Here is a 20,547-nt window from a genome sequence, read left to right as displayed (position 1 = left end):
TATTTCACCTTAGTTAAAGGGCCCCAAACTACCCAGAGGTCGCGGTGTTGTAGTTGTGCACAAGTCCACAATGAACACGTAGGTGCGACCATTTTTTAGAATGTCATAATAACGAAGTTGCACTTGTTTGATAATCGAAACGCGGCCCTCTCTTGTTTCACTCTTTCCTTCACTACACTTCGAAGCGTTCGCTGGCTCGTCTCGCCTAGCCGAGTGTTCCTCATTGCCGTGCGAGGAGGATAAGCAGGGAGTGTGCGTAGCTTCAGGCAAACAGGTTCTTTCTGCTGCTGACATGACCAGATTCTACTGGTGACGTCACAACCAACTCTGCGAATACTGCAAGGCCGAGAGAGAAGTATGCATATTTTTATTTCGTGGCGCGTAGCGCTGCTTTGTTTGGCGCTGCTGATCGTGACAGCACTCTGAACTTGATGCACACATTTACTTCAATTGTTAAAAAAAAATATTGGAGGTGGTTCAGGGGCCCTTTAAGTCAAGAGCACTGTGCAATGTGTCAAAGGTAAAGATTATTGTGCCAAACTGGTTTGTGAACTATTTCTTTGAACTGGAACTGAATTGGAGCAAAATAGTGTGTATTGAACCCGAACTGAACTATTACTTTTTTGGTGTGATAGCGCAAATGTTACGCATTAAAACATCACATGTGGTATCCCATCATCCTAGTCAAAGCAATAATGTGTACCAAATTGGCAGTGAACCCAATTGGCAACAACATACTCCACAGCAGATAAATAACTTTTCTTTATTTGTTCTTTTTTAAAAAGAAAAAGCCTGCATCATTTTCCTTTCTTAAACATTCAAATGACGAAAGAAACGAACAAAACTAGTGTTAAAAGCATGAACAGCGGTCAGATTCTTTGAGAACTCCACATAGATTCTAGAGAGCGGCACTGCTGTTCAGCTCTTTAAAATATGAAAGACACTATTAGATCTGACCAGGCATAAATTATTCTGCGAAACTAAAAAATGTAAAGGTTTCATGACAAGCATATCGCAAGTGACAGTGTGCGCATGAGTTGACCAACGAGGTGTTATCACGGCCAGAGCAGCTATACTGAGACACCAAGTGGTAATGACGCAAACACAACAAAAGTATTTTAGCAGGCAGTCAGTGCTACATCAGGGTACCTGTAGCGCTTCCTCATATTCTAGCAAGTGAAATTTACCACATCTGATTATGTATTTAGTCACTGATGCCAAATATCAACACGTTTTGCAACATTTTCAAAAGCGACATACCACCCCGGCGATGATGTGGCATGGGAGCAAGAATTTTCAGCAAACAAGCTGCACATGTGTGTAAATGGACAACTGATTTCTGCTGGCAAGTCTGTGCTCAAAGCCAGAACTCTTACATGACAAGAATTAACAGGAGGAAAGCACAGGCATGGCAGCGAAGCTTTGTTATTTCTCAGTCGACTTCTTTGTAGGGTGAATTCTGTGTGCAGAAACCTGTCTTGAAATTCAAATGGGACTGCTGCTTTGCCAAGGTACTGACCACAGAGGTGGAACAGAAATATAAGAAACAAGGTGGGAACTTGAGCACATTCCTAATTCTCAAGATCGGTTGCATGTTAGAGCTTCTGTGGACATCAGGGGCAAGTCGCAACCGAGCTCCATTTTGTAAAGGAGCCCTACAAGCCATTTCAAGCTCGGAACCTCCTTTTTAAAGCAATAGCACGCACAAAAACCTACTTGTGAACATTCCATGTTCCCGTCATAATCAGTACACCAAACGATTTGAAAAATGGCACTGAATTGTTCTTTTTTTTTTTCATTTTCTTTATCTACAAGGACACCTGTGTTCCAAAGAAAAACATATGGGGCAACGGTAGACCCATACATAAGCTACAAACAAAGCCATGTCATGCAAAATTGTGTGTAAATCATTACTGACAGCGGTCTTGAAACAACATCCACGAGACAATATTAAAAGCAGCACAACCACACACCCATCTTATCTCACAACATTTCTTCTTGCGCGGTATGTTGAAATCATTATTTGTATGCACTACTTCGCCTATACCTATTTCAGTGGGCCTTTGTATGTGGTTCAACTTGCTGTTCAGAATTTACTTAGAGTGGTGCGCACACTGTTTTCTTAATCTGGCAATATGAGAAGCCTGCACATATTCACTTGAAATCTGTTTCACATTTCAGAAAAGTTAAATTACTTGATTACTAAAGCTGATGTTACTAAATCACAGCCATCCAGGATATAAGGTTGCTTGTTAAGGTCTGCATGCTACTACGACCCATTTCAAGTAACATGTAATTAAAAGAAATACCAGAAATACCAAGCTTTGGCACAGGTCTCTGGGAACTTGGGCATGTTCGTGCCATAAAGTGTCCCAAAATCACAGATTTGCCATCTCTCGGCAAGCTATTTGTAGTGAACCATTTCCTGACTGACAACTTCATGGTACTTCAATGAACATCGAGCCCTGCCCCGGTGCCAGTTATCTCAACCAAGCTGTATTGTATGTTTTCTACAATTGCTTTTTTTCTGGAGAGAGAGAGTTCTTGTTAGGGTTTCATGGTTCAGGAACCAGGTTCGACTTCAGAGCAGCAAAACACCAACTGGAGAATCCACTATTGTTTATTTTTGTGTGTTGCTTGTTTTTCTATAAGTATAGGTATATATACCTTCGAATAAGTGTGTTTATGCTAATCGACAGAATCCTTTGCCATAGAGTAACATTCCACGAGTGAAACCAGGCAGCTAAAATCCCATTTAGCTTAACTGCAGTCAATCAAAACATGATAACTTCGTTTAGCGAGAAAGCTCACGGGGGGGGCTTGGTGAAGAATGCCACTTCGTAGCGTATGTGAGGTGTTGAAGGTATATTCAGCAAAGTGGTTCATCTGAGTGAGCAGCTTACCTAAGAATATACATCACATCCAAGCAGGTCAGCTAGTTTCAGTTTCTAAAAAGAGTTTGTTTATGCAGCTCCTATGACTTCTCTCCTCTTTCCACCCCAAATGCAACTGATATCCTCAATGGAATGTCACCATTTCTGGATGTTTCCTTCCTTCTCCAAGGTGCACTACCACACAGCATGTGATATGTGCTCCACTACACCACAAGCAGAAAACGCACTTTGATGATTACGCTAATCACAAATGATCTAGCAACAACACACCTGAACACACATTTTCTACATTGCCAATGTCGATCACTTTATGGTGACTGACGAATATGTAGAAGTTCAAACTGTACACGGAGAGCAAAGATAGTAGAAATGTTCACTCTCCTGCGTGCAAAAACTGTAAAAGTGCAACAATAACAAAAAGATAAGACGACTATTCTACATGGGTAAAGCTTCTCTAGCTTGACTCATCGTTACGATGCTATATTACAGGGCTGCCATACAACATGCTCTTGTTTTGCTAAAGTGCGATGAGAACACTTTCATGCTTTTTGCCTCTTTAGCCCATTTAGAGAAGGCTTAGACTTCCTTACTTTTCTACTTGAGTGGGCATGGTCATATCCACTACCCACACACTGGTCCACTCCAGTTCTTGCCACCTTAACAGTCGCTTCCCACACCTACTGCAAGCACATCTGTCTCAACAGGAAAAAATAAAGCCTATAACCGTCGCAGTTCTCAAGCACAGTGTCTGAGGTCGAGTTGAGCAGTTCAAACGAGTCTTGCTGATCAGCTGTCTCAGCAGTGTGCGTTGGGTGCGCATTCTCTTTGGTTATAAAAGGACAAGTGCCATGAAAGGCAATGTCAGGCTGGCCATTCAGAGGTCACTGGCTTTACAGGGATCCATTTACGTGCTTTTGCCTGCGTCGTTGCACGGTGTGTTCACTGGGCAATGCTGGTTTGAACACGCCATCGCCGGCCGCGGGCGCGGGTGTTGTTGCATCAGTAGAACTGCTGTCACATGGCTGTGTGAAAGTGTCCATTGCCGCAACCTCTTCACCGTCGTGGTACTAATGAAAGGAGTAAATTCACCGGTTAGAGTGCCACGACCAATTTATAAGGCACAGGCTGTACATCACAGTTAGAGTTAAGTGACCACAGTTACTATGTGCAGCAGTGGTGGAACGCCACATCACCTCGGCAATGCTTATAGAACCTGATAATTTGCTGTTATTAAAACAAAGATATACAATGTGCTAGTGACACATTGTATACCACGTTTAAGCTAGCTGGTTGCACACAATGAATGGCAGTCAATCATGCCTGTTACAAGTGAAACATTTCCTTCGTAACTAATAATGCTACCTAAAGCTTCATGGGCCAAAAATATTTTGGCACAACCCACGCAATCATTTAACGGTGAAATAACACTGTTCAAGCATTCTCACTGTCACAAAACAAAAAAGCGGCTGCAACAGGAAATCGAACCAGCAAGCTAACGATACTTGAAACTACACTACTAACATTTTCTTGGCGAAAAAAAAAATATATAGCTACTGGTTACATGTAGTAGATATTCCACACGTACAGTGTACTGCAAGTGGTAAACGTCTAGGCACCAGTGAAGCAGTGCATCGTTACATTACAGTGCAAAGTCATGGTCCACTTCTGTTTGCAGCAACGTCCATTCATACTGGATACCACTTCAAACAACAACAAGCAATGCTTATGGGTTAATCACCTAACGCAAGCCTCAGCGGTGCCCGCACTATTGCTTCCAATACTAACCTCAGCATGGATGTTGGAAAGCACAGCTTCTTGTCATGAGTCACTATGCAGTAACCAAGGCAACTCAGCACGCTTTTCTTGGTGCCAAAGATGTAAGACGGCGTAACCAGATATGCCATAGCTAAGTCATTTCTTGGCAATGTTTTACTCCACCATGGGAGGCATTCATATGCGTGTCTAAACATAATTTTAAAAAGCTGACCATTTTCATGAGCACATCGTTACGTAAAAAATGCATCAGAATTTTTGGCTTACCTTTCCTCGATAGTGTGCGTAAAGAACACATCCATAGACGCAAGCAACGCTCATAACAAACTGGAAAAAAAAAAAAGACATTGCACAGTTCCAAAATCACTGCTAAGCTTGTCATATCTACAGCATGACTTCTGAAAGCTTTCTTGCTGGATGTGCCCACAGTGTCACACTCAGAGTTATGAACTACTGCCGCTATGTCAACCAAATTTTACCATTTGTCTTTCGAACACAGAAATGTTTTTATTAGTTATTTTTTTCCCCAGAAAAACAACAACAGTACTTTTAGAGACAATGCTGTTGATTGAAAAAAAGTGCACTTCATTTATTTGAAACATCACTTTGGCCACTGTTCTTACACTCGCACACTGCAAGCGGACTTCACTGCACGTAAAGTCACTGCGTAGCAAAGCCAACCCTTTCCTGTGCAAGGAAATTCACATCCTAGCTACAGTAAAACCTCGTTAATACGTACCCACTTTAAACGTACTAACGGTTAAAACGTAGTTGTGACGAATCCCCGACCGAGTCCCATAGAGCCCAATGCATTCGTTGACCGCTTAAGCCGTAGTGGTTTGCCCTATGCCTACCGGTTAGTGTGTACCCTGCGTACCGCGATAACTTTCTGTGCCATAAAATTTTACTGCGCCGCTCAACTTCCCGACGCTACAATGTGCCGCGAAAGGTCTTCCGTCTTTTTGAGAAGTGCGCGCAGATCGTTCGATCACCAATTTCGACTTCCGAGCGATTGCGGCGATGCCTTTGCGGGTAAGCATCGGGAAAGAACGAAGGCAAGGTGGCGGCATGACCGACGAACGCGCCGGCATGACTTATTGCCGACAACCTTATCACAACACCTGTCTTCAGCTATCTGCTCGGGCACGCATGAGGCGCAGCGCTACTTCTTAAGCCTACTGCATGCTTTTATTAGGCGACAACCTGAACGCGCTGGGCCGCCGATCGCTGCAGCTGCAGCCTCGTCGTGCGGGGCTGTCTTCAAGGCTGAAGTTGAATTGATGGCGCAAATGTTCGGACAGGGACGAAGAACTTCAGCGATGTATCAACTAGTCTGACAGCAAACGCTACTAAGCCGTCATCAGGCACGCACCGCTTTGTAGAAACGAAAGCAGATCGCTGTTGCGTAGTTAGCGTTGCGGGTCGCAGGGGCCAAGAAACCTCGCTGCATTGACGCTATCACACTAAAGCACGTGTATGGTACAGCAAGAGTAGCGCGGTTGTGACCATACTGCATGCTTTTATTAGGCGACCACACAACGCGCCTCCGTCGGCTGCCAGGACCGCTAGAGCGTCGCGGAGTGCGCATCGCTTGCATGAAGCTCGTCATCGCTGCGTTAACTGAACAAGCTACTCGCCGCATCTGTGCACGATCTGGAGCGAAGTGGGTACGAACAACATTTCCACGACAAATGCGCACGTGCGGCACAGCAAGCGGCCCGGTAGTGATGGTGTGAGCCGAGTAGGCGACGCGCTGCACGCAATTAGCCGGGAGACGATCAGCTCCACGCGGCCGTGCCGCGTTTCACTGGAACTGTGTCAGTTTTCGTTTAGTGGCAGATCGCGGTTAGACGCACACACATATATCGTGGAAAGCAGACACTGTCCTTTCTGTCGCTATGTCGGTCACTGCGTTGACCGCGTATCGCGGACCCTACAATAGTTTCGAAATGCTCTTTGGAGTCGCCACTGCGCGTTATCGTGCGGTCGTGCGAGAGTGCCAGGATCTTTTCTCCACTTTGGCATAAAGAAAGAACAGGCTTTGCAGTGGGTACTTTAGGCAATATTTGCTGTGGCACTCTATTTCTTTGCTGGCTGCGATGGCGTACGGTAGGAGATGCATATTTGTACTTGGTGTTTAATGCGTACTACCGTTTAGTGCGTAGTTATGCCGCGTTCCCGGCAGGTACGTATTAACGAGGTTTCACTGTAGTTCACAAACTGTCTACAACAGAAAGCAGTAGCATAATACACGCTAAAAAGGGGGACAATGTGCGCAACATGTCTTTCTTTCCAACCCCACGTTAGTTTCAGCACACTGCCCTAAATTACATGAACAAAGATGTGACTGCAGTGTCATGGCACTTCGTCTTGGCACATGATAGAAGCGATGTGTCAATCAAAATTTATTAATTGCTAGAACTAGACTGTTTCAATGGCACCATTTACATATCTTGTGTCTCTGAAGTACGAAAGTGCTTTACTTGATCGTGTGCAGCTTCAATAGCTACAACTAATTTTGGTCAGTACTGTTAGCCGACATGTTCAACTGAGCAAATGACTGGCAGCAGTAAATGAGGGGGCAATAAAAAGAAAACATAGCTTTTCTGTTGGTTAAACAAAAAACCTCTACAAGGTTATTTGTGTCAAGTAGCAGCATATTGTAAAAAAAAAAAAAAAAGTTCACATATACACTCAACAGCAAAAGTTTACGGGACGTTGGCTCCGCAACAAATATGATTTTCTGCTCTATTAGTGTGTAATGCTTCTAGTCTAGGTGCTGACTGTATAGGTTGCAATACCAACTACAGCCTGGAACGTTTATTATCAAGGTCATGTTCCCAGACAAAGCGAAAATATAGCTTTCTTGAACATTTTGCGTCCCGCAAGCTTCTGTTGTGTTGGGTGTACTTTTGCAGGTTTACGCAAGTTAAAAGTCCTGTTGCTAATGGTAAAGGTAAAAGAGAATATTGCAAGTTTGTGACTTTGCATGTTGGAAAACTGCATTGCAAAACATGCTGACAAGGTGTGTCTCAGGATGGGTATCTGCATATTTCTCCCAATTCGCAGCACTGCTTTCTCAGTGTTATTCAACGCAGCAATTAAAAGTAGAGCTGTGCAAATAGCAAAATTTTGGATGCGAAGCGAATTCGAATATTGAAGTGTGAGTGCGAATCAAATCGAATATTTTTCGAATATTTCGAAGCAAAATTGCAGAAAAAAAAAGTTGGAGAGTATTCCTAAGCATATTCTTATGAGGTAGCAACATGAAAGTTTCTTTTTGCTAGGTTGAAGCGCAATGTAGAGGCCAAATTGTATTTATGTACATGATTTGGTGCAACCAAAGTGTTGGCGACAACACTTTACACGTGGTAGGCAAAGATGCCATTTCCTCAGCCTCTCCTCCTCTTTCAACTTCTGTGGAAGCCCAACTGATGTGACAGACAAGGGTGTGCTCTCTTCAAGTCCGAAGTTCCAAATCTGCCTCGTAGACATCAGTATATAATAACATCTGAAATTTTGGATTCTAAAAAGCTTTGGCGTCTGAGTTCTTGGACTTCCTGCCCAAATTTAAGGTCCAAAACAGCATTAATTGAGCCCCCACCTCTGCCACATCTTTCATCTCCATGTTGGAACCAGCATTTTCTTGAGTTGATACATTTGCGACCGTAGCGGAGCTTGAAAGGCAGCTTTGCCGCAATACGAGAGTGTAATGAGGTGAAGCACACTGAAAATCTGAAGGGGTCACTTTCAGTCGGACGTTGAATGTATTTGTCTTTGGGAAGTTCGAATAGTAAAATTCCAGTGCGAATCGAATCTAATAGCAAACACTATTCGAAAAATATTCGAAATTTCGAATATTCGCACACCCCTAATTAAAAGACAAATAAGCCTGAAGCTTGTCTGGCCAAATCAAAATCAAGCACCCTCTAATTACCTCAAGTTACCCTCTAGTATTCTTACAGGAATCCTAGTTCTCAACATGATGTGCTCTCTCACCAGTGTATCAGTGCAAGTCATTTTTGCATTCTATGTGCAACAAACCATACTCACACATTTCAGTACGTCAGGTGGCTTAAAAAGGATACAAATAAAACCCAGTTTGGGAAATTACAATAAAACAAGCATACACAGGCGCAGGGCATAAATGATGGTGCAGTGTGCACTATAAAACACCACACTGCACCCACAAAATCTAGAGAAGCTGCCAAAGATGTGAAAATGTGCCACTCTTTTTAGTTTTTCAGTACACACAGTTTCAAACTATTGCCACTGTGTGCGCTTTTGAATGTCATTGCCCTAACAAACACACAAAAGGGGTGAAAGAAAAGGCTGGTATAGCATGAAAATGCATACTGTATGCGATATCGTAAGATGCACGCATCATATTTCATCAATGTCATGTGCATAGTGTAAATGAGCAACATGGTCCAAGTGATAACTGGATCATCACCTGGACACTACAGCACAGCAAAAAGTGTCAGTCAGGCAATATTCTACAGGCATTTGAATGAAAGCAAGTAAGTATTTTCAACCTGACGGCAAACACTTGCGAGGACACAATCTGACATACCATATGGCACATCATATTCAGTGCACTCTATACACGGCTGCGTCTAGGGAAAACTCCCCATCAGAGACACTGAACAGTGAAATGTAAATAGTGAGTGAATGTGCCATACTTTTCAATGGTCCCATGCCGAAATCCCAAACGTTTGCTGTTTCTTACACAAAAAGAGTGAAAACCACAACCAAGCAATCCTGTCTACAAGACTTGAAAGTATAATGCCAGTGACTTTCTATGTACCTGAAACTGTTACAAGTATAGCAACAACCAATAAGCTCACCTGAAGAAACACCCAGAGGAGAATGTTCACTATCTGTGTTTGAGCAAAAAGCTCCAATCCAAACTTTATGCAGATTATGGCCTCCGTTAGCATGATCGCACTGAAAAGATTGCGAGATTACCAGAATAAACAGCAGCACCACAGTACATCTCCTATATTGCTAGGCACAAAATTCAATTCCACCTTGAAAATGCAGTACATAACGTCAATGCAAACTTAAATACAAGCTAGCCCAACTATCTAGCATCCGAATGCCTTGGTATTTATGCCATTTCTGATTGATTTCATATATCAGCGAACCTCACATAGGTGTCACAATCTCTGCTAGTCAAGTATGGGGCAACAACAAGTTTCGTTCACTGAAAGTAGCCCCAGCATCTTCCTCACCGACAGAATATGAAGAAAAGCACATGGTTTGCGTATCATCAAAGCATATTGCCAATAGTATCTGAGCACCAGAGGGCTACTATATCACCTAGGTGCACTGAAGGTATGCACACCGGCCGCAGGTAGTTGACAATACCATAGCAAATGTAACAGCTACTCACCCAAATACCCAGCATTGTGTTCCCACTCGTCGGCACCTTGTGTCCGTCACGTAGCTGTAGTACTGCCTGCAAGTACATCAAACACTGAAGTTTAGAAAAATATTGGCTTGAGCACTCAAGCAAAGCCTGGGAAATTTTACAGAGCGGCATACGCTTGAATGCTTCGTGTGTAACGCAAGTTACAAACACGACATAAGAACGGTGTGGGGCACCAATAATGGTGAAGCCAATACATATCACCATGTTTGCATTAATGTTAAAAGACTGAAAACACAATTTCTGAGAAACCGATTTTCCACACCTACTTAAAATGCCCCATAAAGCTATCACATAATGGCAGGTGGGATTCTGTATGCTGTAGGGTCCCTTGCTCAAATTATCAGACACCACTGGCATGGCAATGCTGCTGAAAAGTTTAAATCGTTAAGGCTGCTCCGTGTACCCTCATTTTTCGCAATGCTTCGTATTTTTCCGTAGTGAAAATATAAAAACATGGTTATTTGGTGCAAAAATTTTATACCATATATTTGCAAACTGGCAAACACTGATGAACTCCATCTACAATGCCAGTCACACCTATGCACATTAAAGGCAAACGAAGCACATGCCAAGCTGACAGAGCAACAGTGTGCATTCAAAGAAAACCACAAGTGATCACTGAAATCCGTACGAAGGTGAACTATCACAGTTTGCAGCATATAACGACCATTCAAGACTGCAATGGCTAAAAGGTTTACGTTTGATCAAAATGACAAATTCTCCTCAACCTGTCAAAAACTTAGGCTGATAAATTATACAGGTCTCGGAGCACGAAACTGTACACTGTAGACACATGTAAAAAAAAAAAAAAAAGACGCATGCAAGGAAAAAATGTGGTGCAGACCTCAGTGTCGGAGCTACAATGATGCCGATGAGCATTAACCTTGCAACACTGAGTGGGTGGTCCGGGGGCACCTCGAAAATGTGCTTCAAGAAGAATGTGTTCAACTCTGTTACCTGCAATCATGAATTACAATTAAAGATCTTAGTTCCCGTTGCTGACATCATTAACACAAGTGCAGACATGAAGGGGACAGAAACACATTTTTCGGTAAACAATGAAAAAGAAAAAAAAAGGACGCACCTGCCAGAAAATGACTAGCTCCGTGACGGCCAGGAATCGCATGTAGGTGCAGGCAGGGTCCATCCACCGTACATGTGTCCAGCTGCACAATGATTTAGGAACATGGGACAGCACTCAATGCAGTGTACTACGATAGTAGTACGTCATTATTAAAAAAATTTTACAGTTCGAACTCTCCTTTTGGTCCCAGCAAGTGTACACTTCATTTAATGGCATCAAACTCTCGTTAATTTGGATGCATTTTGCTATACACCAGTTATTTTGAATGGCGCTCAAAAAGTGTCTAGCATCGCAATTGCACATTGAAAAAGAGCAAAAGTGGTGCTAGCTTCCAGTGAAAACTAAGTGGCGGGATAATTATGCGCTACTATAATGGAGTTGTGCAATTGTACAACAATGCAAGTTATTTACACAGCGATAATAGGACTTATTCACGGTAGGCTGTACAAAGGACCTGTTCCAGTAATTGATGGTGCAATCTTACCGTAGCATTACAGGCAAGTGGGAAACAACAAAGTGAGGATTTGACATAAGTAGGCCGCTCGGAGCACCTATCATGTTTCGTTCACTAAATTGCAGGATAGCAAGGTTTTTTTTTTTAAATAAATGAAGGATGCATAACTGAGAGCAACAATCATTCTTTTCTACAGTGACTTGATTTTTCATGAGCATATGCATGATAATAAAAGGAACACGTATACGGTGCTTGTTTAGCTAGACACAAACCTTGCAGGAGTAAACTGCAGCAGTGCTCTTCGAATCTTTCCCGTTGTCGTTTGGATGTCTCTGCAATAAAAAAAAACATAAGTAGCGTTAAGCATAAAGATGTACGTGATGTCTCTTTAACAACATTGTTTAATAAAAGCAGATATGCAGTAGCAAAAGGAAAATTATAAAGCAATGAACAGAGCAACTAGAATACCAGCTACACGGGCAGTAGATATACAACACAGGTCACTCGTAGAAAATGCCCACATAAAAATAAAGTACCATGGTTACATAAAAGTTAGGACGAGTATGCTCATTTTGCTACTTGTGCAACACTGCTCACATGCTGGATCAAAGCTTCTGGCCGATTTTACTTTAATATTTGTGCCGTTGCAAACTTCAACTAAATTTAACACTCTTCTGGCTGGACACTTTACACATAGCACGAATCCTCAACACAGAAGACTTGCAGCCCAATGCTTTCGCTATGATGGAGTGTGCTTACACAAGGTGCAGAAAAGAAAAACAGCAAGAAAGCACTGCACTCAGCGACTCACTTGATGCTTTCCCACTTGTAGCTGCGCATCTCAAGCTTCTCACAGATGCGCATGCCAAACCAGATGCCCAAACCGTTGCACAGAAGCACATCCAGCACAATGGCATCCCACCAGCACTCCTTGAAGTTGGGCAGCAGGTGCGCGAAAGCCATCTGTCAACCAAAAACAAAAGCAACGGTTTTAAGCAACGCATACAGTTTAACCCCACAGTGCAACGTACCTGGTTGCTATGGATTTTGTTTAAAAGGCACTAAAGTGTCAACAAATAGACGTTCTTCCATTCTAAATCAAATGCCAGCCACTGAAGCTAAGCTCAAACCACTCAAGGCATGGCATAAAAAAAGTGGTCTAGTGTGTCAAGTTTTTGAATGCTAAAACTTCGGAAAGGTGTCTGTTCATTTTCATACGTACGTTAAAGACATAAACCTGTTCTCAACTTTCGAACACTAAACGATTGCTGCATTACAGAAAAGTTACAGCGACATTTCACTTCATGAAAGTGGGTGACATGCAAGCAAATTGGTACTATATCCCCTTGTGCATTGCCTGTCATTAAACCAGGATAGCTTTAAAGTGATTGGAAGTGAGTTGACACAAGAGGCATTTACACTTGCGCATGAAAGGGGTTGACCCACTACCCCTTGACCCCATCATTGGGTAATCAAATGTTCATCAAGTGAGATGTATTCATGTTTGCTTGTGCAACCAGACACCGTGGTAGTTATTGTAATTAGTAGCTGAATGATTTCTTCGCCTACCTGCATTGTTGTTTTTGGCTCACAAGCACCTCTTTTGCGAAGCTTCGTCTTTCTCCTTCTCCGCTTTGCCTCTAGGCGGCGCTACTTGTGGGGACACACTCCACGGAAGCAATTCGACAAATGGGGCATTTACGCTTGCACATACAAAATAACTGACATGGTTTAGTGCCCATAAACTACCCAGGTGTCCCAACTGCTAAGTGTCAAATAGCAGCATTCAACTATTTCTATAAGCACTATGTGACATATAACTAGAATGTCCTTAAAGTTTTGCAAGTATTTAGCAGTGGTGCTCATGCACAAAGAGCATGTGTCACAAATTTCCACTCAAATTTAAGATGCTGCTTTTAAAGCCAAACAACATTCACCTCTTAAAGTCCACGTAAAGACCACCTGTAGGCTATGCGCGATTTCAGCACTTAGCCAGCAGTTCAGCCATGAGAGTTGTGTGTACTTCGCACTCTTATGAAACATTTGGTACTGAGGGTATTCAGTCAAGAGGCTTGTTCTTCTAAGCATTAATCGAAAGTAAAAATATGTAGGCAAGAGAGCGCAAAAACTGCCGGTAGCTTTTACCTCAGTGATCTCCCAAGTGACACTTATCGTCCAGCAAATGCCGTAATGCCGCACCAGCATAGCCTTCATGGCCCAGCCAAAGAAGTGTCCAAAGGCAAACACATCCATGTGGGCCCACAACTTCTCCAGCGTAATGTCGGAGCAGTTGACACCATACTCCTAGACACGAGGTAAAACACAGAAAAACAAGTGAGGCCACTGCTGCCCGACAAATGAAAGCGTTTATGTTTCAGCACCAAATTTACACGATGGACAAATGAGTCTGACTACAACCAAGCCCCAGTCAACCACCACGCAAATTCCCCCAACAAAGTGGTGCCCAAACACTGACGCATTTGAACATCAAATTATATAAACTCACATAGACCAGTAGTACTGCTAACCCACCTTTTCCAAGTCTATCGAGAAGTTTTGCAGCTTCGGGTAGAACCAGTACATGACATTCTTGATTGTGGTGTAGTTTTGGAAAAGCAGGAATAGTAGAGCCATAAGGTAGAGCACACTTAGGCCTGCAAAAGATGAAGAGGGTTAACATGAACAATTCAAACATGGCTCACTGCAACTCTGCTGGGTCAGCACGCAGGACATTACTGCAAGGCAGCCTAGCCATAGAAGTCTTTCGATCCTTACAGGGATGTATACGTAGCCTAGATTTTATTTCAATGCAGAAGGGAGGGGGGGGGGGGGGGGTTGACCCTCTCTCCCTGCCTATTTGTATGTGTATATATGTACACCTATACATGCAGACTGTAAATGTTTCAGGGACAAGGGGTTGAACTCTCATCCTCAGTTTCCCTGCTGCTTTCAACTTCCCTTTCCTTCAAACTGATTCTGTTACCGTTATGACAAGAGACTGGATATTAGTTCTATGCTCACACGACCTGCCCAGTTTAAGAAAATGAATACTAACAGAAAACAAAAAAAACATGTTCGATCCCTCCGTCATAGGAATTGGAATAACACGAAAGTAAAGCGTGCCCTTACAGAAGTAACTGAATGTTTACTGTACATTGATATCAGAAAGCTTGCACGAGCTATGCTGATGTCTGGCAGCTATAGCACCGTTTAACATAGATGTACCCACCTTGAGATTAGTGGTACATCTCCATCCCGACGACTAACGTCCATGCTAAATGATTAAACAAACCCTTGTGGTAGCTGTAGTAGTTAGCGGTGAATGCCTAGTCAGAGAACGAGGTGTGATAGCCAGAAGAGCATCGCATATTGGACGCAGAACTTGGTCGCCATCCGGCAGCATGTTAAAATGTGATTGAACACCACGGCCGGACTAGAGCGAAGCGCAAAATGCGTCGTGCCACCCCGGTAGCCCGGCCGCGATTTTTCTCGGGGCGAGCGCGTGAGCGGAGAATGCGGTGTTACAGCCAGGTGAGGCAGGCGCGTGTCACAGAGCTATTTTTGGTTTTGATTAACGTAATGCTATCAGTGAGGCCGACACTTTTACGACACTTGGGTAAGTTCGCCACCTCGTGGTGTGTTAAGGCATTGACAAAATTGAACTTTTATTGAGAACGCGCCGAATGGGACGGACGTGTAACGCGTTGCAGGTGCTGATAGCGGAGGCCACAGTAATGACGAATTACTTTGCTTTCCCGCTCCGAGAGGGCAACACCACCCTGTTGACCGAGAGAATGGTAGATATAAAAGAAGTGTTTGTAAAGCCTCTATAGTCTGTAACCGTGGCGCAGTGGGTAGCGTGCCTGGCATCTGTTGTTCCGGACCGAGCGGTCGTAGGTTCGATGCCCGTTGACGGAACTATTTTTCTTTGCTGTCTGATCGTGTAAATTTCTTCCACGTCATTTCCGTGACGGAAATATGTCACTGAATTCTTGGTGGACCCCGGCATAAAACACTTTCGTGTTAAAAAACAGTGGCTAAAATCAAAGTGGCTTACCAAATACTATCCTCCACACAGCCGGGTGTGGTCGTGTGAAGGGCCCTGAAGAAAAAAGCAAGGACATCTTATAATTAATGTTGCACACATTCTTTTTTAAGGTGTGAACACGCAACATATATTTTCACAAGCAGTGAATACTAGAAACACAATTGCAGAAAAAATCAATTCTTCTTTCACAGCCAGCAACAGCTCTGTGCTTACACTGCTGCAGTTCCCATCTGTAAAAGCAGCCTGGTACTTATCCATGTCACACTGCTGTTTTGTTCATTTCATGTATGTGACGTCGTCATTTAAACCACTTTATCAAGAGCTCCCACACTCTTCTATGCATATGCTTTCTTCTCCACTCTGTACTGAACTTCACACAACGGAACCCTCCAGAAACCATACTTATTCACTCCTTTCCTCCCCACTCGTGTTATGCTCTAACATGTTAGATCACCATCCGCTAACTCATGGAAACAAGGAGAAGTGGCTATGTAAAGCTATTGCTTTCATAAAAGTAGCAAAACATAGTGTGGCAAGAGGTAAAAGTTCAATTATTGCAGCTTTTAGTTTGCACAAAGCTATATGCGGATATTCTGTACTCTCAGCACAGATCCCTGGGCCAACACTTGTCATAATACCCCCCCCCCCCCTTTTCCTTGCATATTGTGTCAAGTGTTGCATGTTTAATAATGATAAAGAAAATGATAATAATAATGATGAATAATGATGATAATAATAATGACGAAGAAAAAAAAGAGAAAATTGCTAACCAAAACATTTTCCCCAATAATAATTACACAAAGCATGATCCTAATCACTTGCGAGATGTGACGTAAGCATACACAACATTCACGCACAGCAGTTATCACATGTAATTAAGTAAATTATTTTATCATCCATGCTATGCCAAGCATGATTTTGATAAGTAAAAGCGTAAAAACTGTACCAAATGCTCATACAAGCGAGACAATTGCACAGCTAACAACTAAATAATGCAAGAACGTATGTGTTATAATGTGCCAATGAACAGCTGAATTCCTTTATTGGAAAGTTTTGCGAACTGATTAATTACACAAGGAGTAAAAGTAGAGCAAGAAATTCATATAACTGATCACAGAGCATGTGATAGGAGTTACAATGTTAGGGTAGCAACTATTTAGCATAAAAAATACGCATAAAAATCGACAACACTTTTGCCATGCTTATCAAAGATATCTGTTGACCATCTTCTGCCGAGTTTTGTTTCACCGAGGCTTAAGCAACCATAGGGGTCCCGCTGTAAGACTATAAATTATCAACGATGCCCACTGAGCTAGCTCCAAAAGCTCTCCCAAGTTTATCGGCCACCCTTACCATTTGGGAAGGCGAGCACGCTGATGATGAGAAAGAAAAATGCTACGCAGCATATGCCACTCCACATATTCTGTTCCAGATTTGCATCATCTCTGCAAAGCATAAAACAAAAAGACAAGAAAAGTGCTTCAATTTCACATCTCTTTGCTACAACACCAAGAGAGAGGGAAAAAAATGGTAGGCCAAGAAACATACCACCACATCTCAACAGAAGAAGAGTTGCTCTGTAATGGCACACTGTTGGCCCTTACAAGGAACAATGTCTAAAAGAAAATTTATATGGTTCTTACTAAATACTTGTTCTGTCAGCACTTTTGAAGCGCAGAAAAGTGCTGGCAGGAGTAACAGCAATTAGGCAGTGTTGGAGGCATCAGCAAAAATAAATAAATAAAATTACATTAGAAACTGCCTCAGTAAGACCATCGACTGAAATGAAGTGCCTACTTCTCCCAGGCTCCTGTATTATACATCACTGATTCTTAGTCTTCACTAGCATACCCTGCGAAATAGGGTGGTGACAAATAGCCGCTTAGCCGGTTTGCTATAAAGAGGTATTATTTAATCCACTGCAGCCTAGCATTCTGGCTACCTATCTCCAATTCTTTTCCTTTCTTTATACAAGTCGCTATTTCTATACTGTAATGTTACCAACACCTGCAAGAACTGCAGCTCTATCACTCTCTTTCTTATCTCAGTCGCTGACCTCTAAGAGGTGAATGCCTTTCACAGCTCTTGCTGGGCAAATATTCTGGCATTATATTACTATGTTCTCAGCAATTTCCTTCTGTTGCAGCAGACACATGCCTCATCCTGTTGCACATATTTGCTATGGCATGTTTTTTGCCCTCGAGCAGCTAGCAGAGTCTTCAAATAGCAAGCTGCGGGTACCCCTTGTGTTATTGTACAGACTTATTTTCAGGTTTAATTTCTGGCACATTTGTGCAAACCTCCATGGTATTTCTTGCATCATTTGTATATCCAATTTGCCGTCCCTGTTTCTTCAACTTTCCTGTTTATGTCACCTCGCTCTCTATTTAGCTTCAATTATTCTGTACTTAGTTGCCAACTTCCTTGATCTTTTCCTCCATTCCGTGTCCACACCCTTTAGGCGTGGGCATTTCTGCATTCTGGCTACCTGTTTCTTTTCATCCACATAAGCAAGTTTTCCTACAAACCTAATTTTGCTCAGCGCTTCTCTCGGTTCAAACGAAGCCAGACCCGTATACCCTTGCACTGCCTCATAATCTGTGGCTGTTCTGTGGGCCCCTATTGCCCATCAGCCTGCTGCACCTTGGCTAACTTCCAACCTACACCTAGATTTCAAGCATGGGACTGCATTTACAAATGTTAACACTAGTATCGTTGTTCCTTTCCAAGTTCTACGCACTGCCTCATATTTATTGTGTTTCGTTATTGCCACACTTCACTCTGCTTTTATTCTTACGTTATCTTGGTGGATGCTTACAAATGTATTTCAAAGTTTACAAATGGCTAACAAATGTTTACACTGCGGTACTTATATTGCTTGACATGGGGAATGGCTTGCTGCTGGTTTGGTATTATATCATTACTTACATAGCTGCCCATTCCTCTGTGCTAAAATTGAGGTCTAGATATCGCCGATGCAGCATTGTAGAAACTTTAGTGAACAGTGCTTTCTGCATCTATGTGCTTGACACAGCATGAAACTGTGCATGCACAAGCGCATAGATCCATGGTGTATCTGTGGCTTTTAGCTGTGCTGCGGAGTGCATGCTCATGAGTTTCATGCACAGTAAGCACTGTTATACTCTCCGCACTTTGTGATGTAAGCAGATTGCCTTACAGCACTGTTCAAGGTACACGATGCCATGCTTGAGTGCAGTGCGAGTAACTGAAGTAAATAGCAAGCAAATTGTATGAAGCTTTTTTAACTGAATAAATGAATGAACAGTCACGTCCAATGAATACAGCTGATACAACTACTGGGGATTAAGCATCATAACTGCAGTAAGCAGTTTGCAAGATGAAGCAGCCTAAATATTTTGGTACGGTACTGACAGTGTATGATGGCAGGAGTCAAATATACACAACAAAATGTTAGTAGAACATGAACCACTGGCAAATCCAGAATGGAGTGCCGGTAGCTCACACATTCAAATACATTGAACAGCTTAAAGTGTCTGAAATGATGAAACAGTGCAAGCAGGTAGGAAAAGGAATGGAGTGTAGACACATTACTGTTACTTGTTTTCAAGGCTGTTGCCAACTAGACTCGCAAGCAACATTCCTCTTCCGTGTTAGAACATACAAGCTTCCCGATTCTTTTCTGTTATGCCACACGTAACCAAGCTTAACAGATCAGTGTCGAGTCACTGATTTCCATCCCAAAGCTACTGCACGCCTCAGTGGTGCCGATGCTGGCTACTAAATTTGCTTAACTGGTAATTTGGTGTATCGCGAGAAGAATCCTATGCACATTCCCCCACGTTACTACTCTTGCACGTTGTTTAGCTTTCGAAGAAGCTCGAGACCGATTTTCACAACCTCTGACCTTCTGCGTGCGGCGTCTTCTTGAATACGAACGCCGCCATAGCCGCTAAGGTCTTTTCTTATTTTAATGATCCCTTTCCGATTTTTTTTTCTCTCTCCTGACACGGATGGACCTTGGGGTCTATTTAATCAGAGTACGAGAAATGAAGTGTGATAGCAGCTGACCTCATTAGACGGTGAATGTACTTAGAAGCGAGGTAATTCGATCAAGTGATGCGCCTATGCGCGCTGCCTTCGATTTTTTTTTTTTTTTAGATAAGCAGCGCGCCCTGTCAATTGAGCGCTTTGAAATGCTTACAAGGCAAGCTTTATAGTTTTTTTTTTTTTTTTTTTTTTTTTTTACGTCTCTGCTGCTACGGAGAGCAAGGTTTCTTGCTCTCCAGTTCCTTCAATGGAAATACAGGTTAGCGCCGTTCACGAAGTCGCAACCCTTAGCTGCCTGGAAGAGTACCGCCTAACGACAGAGCCAGAGGCGAAACGATGCGTTTTTGGCAACATCTGCAAGAGCTCACAGTTGCCGCAAAAGAACGCGCGTTCGCGATCACGTTGCTCGCCGACTCAAAGATACGCAACACGCTGTAGTCGCGCTCCCCTGCAAGAAAGATGGTAAGAAAGAACTCACCGTGTGAAGGCGAAGTACAACAGCACAACGATAGACACTGTTAGCAGCGTAATTGTGTGAGGTTTGTAGAAGAAATCCAAGGATATATCGTCCACCGTTCGCTCGTTGATAGAGCCGAAGGAGTCGGGCTTCTGACTAGCCTTTGCGACAACACCTTTCGATGTGGTCATTGTGAATGTTCATCCCACAGGTAGTAGTACGTCTCCAAGATGAACTTAACGGTAGCGGGCTCAATCGTGACTACGCAGCTTTACAGCAGAACACGCCATGATACCTTTTTTATATTACTCTATGCCATGATGCAAGATAAAAAAAAACCTATCAGACCGAATTGGTGAACGCTGAATCGACTC

General features: G+C 42.9%; 1 protein-coding gene across 1 annotated transcript; it reads right to left on the bottom strand.

Annotated features, from left to right (window-relative positions):
* Positions 1-744: 744 nt before the first annotated feature.
* Positions 745-20,466, bottom strand: LOC119383187 (phosphatidylserine synthase). Its single transcript, XM_037651222.2, has 13 exons — positions 20,195-20,466; positions 17,041-17,132; positions 15,697-15,741; positions 14,172-14,293; positions 13,785-13,943; positions 12,451-12,602; positions 11,912-11,971; positions 11,186-11,267; positions 10,946-11,058; positions 10,063-10,128; positions 9,515-9,614; positions 4,935-4,994; positions 745-3,961 (listed from the first exon to the last, which is right to left on the bottom strand). Exons 1-13 carry the CDS (start codon positions 20,362-20,364, stop codon positions 3,785-3,787), a joined length of 1,398 nt encoding a protein of 465 aa, XP_037507150.1. The 5' UTR covers positions 20,365-20,466; the 3' UTR covers positions 745-3,784.
* Between the last annotated feature and the right edge of the window lie 81 nt (positions 20,467-20,547).

Source organism: Rhipicephalus sanguineus, chromosome 2, assembly GCF_013339695.2.
Source record: "Rhipicephalus sanguineus isolate Rsan-2018 chromosome 2, BIME_Rsan_1.4, whole genome shotgun sequence".
Classification (NCBI taxonomy): domain Eukaryota; kingdom Metazoa; phylum Arthropoda; class Arachnida; order Ixodida; family Ixodidae; genus Rhipicephalus; species Rhipicephalus sanguineus.
Note: the sequence above shows the minus strand (reverse complement) of the source record. Positions and strands in the feature narration are given on the sequence as shown.

Excerpts from the sequence above, each read along its gene's own strand:
- LOC119383187 (XM_037651222.2), bottom strand. The coding sequence starts at position 20,364 with ATGACCACATCGAAAGGTGTTGTCGCAAAGGCTAGTCAGAAGCCCGAC. Across the intron at positions 12,603-13,784 it reads TCACTTGGGAGATCACTGAG|ATGGCTTTCGCGCACCTGCT; the intron begins GTAAAAGCTACC and ends TTTGGTTGACAG. Across the intron at positions 11,972-12,450 it reads TACAAGTGGGAAAGCATCAA|AGACATCCAAACGACAACGG; the intron begins GTGAGTCGCTGA and ends TTTTTATTGCAG.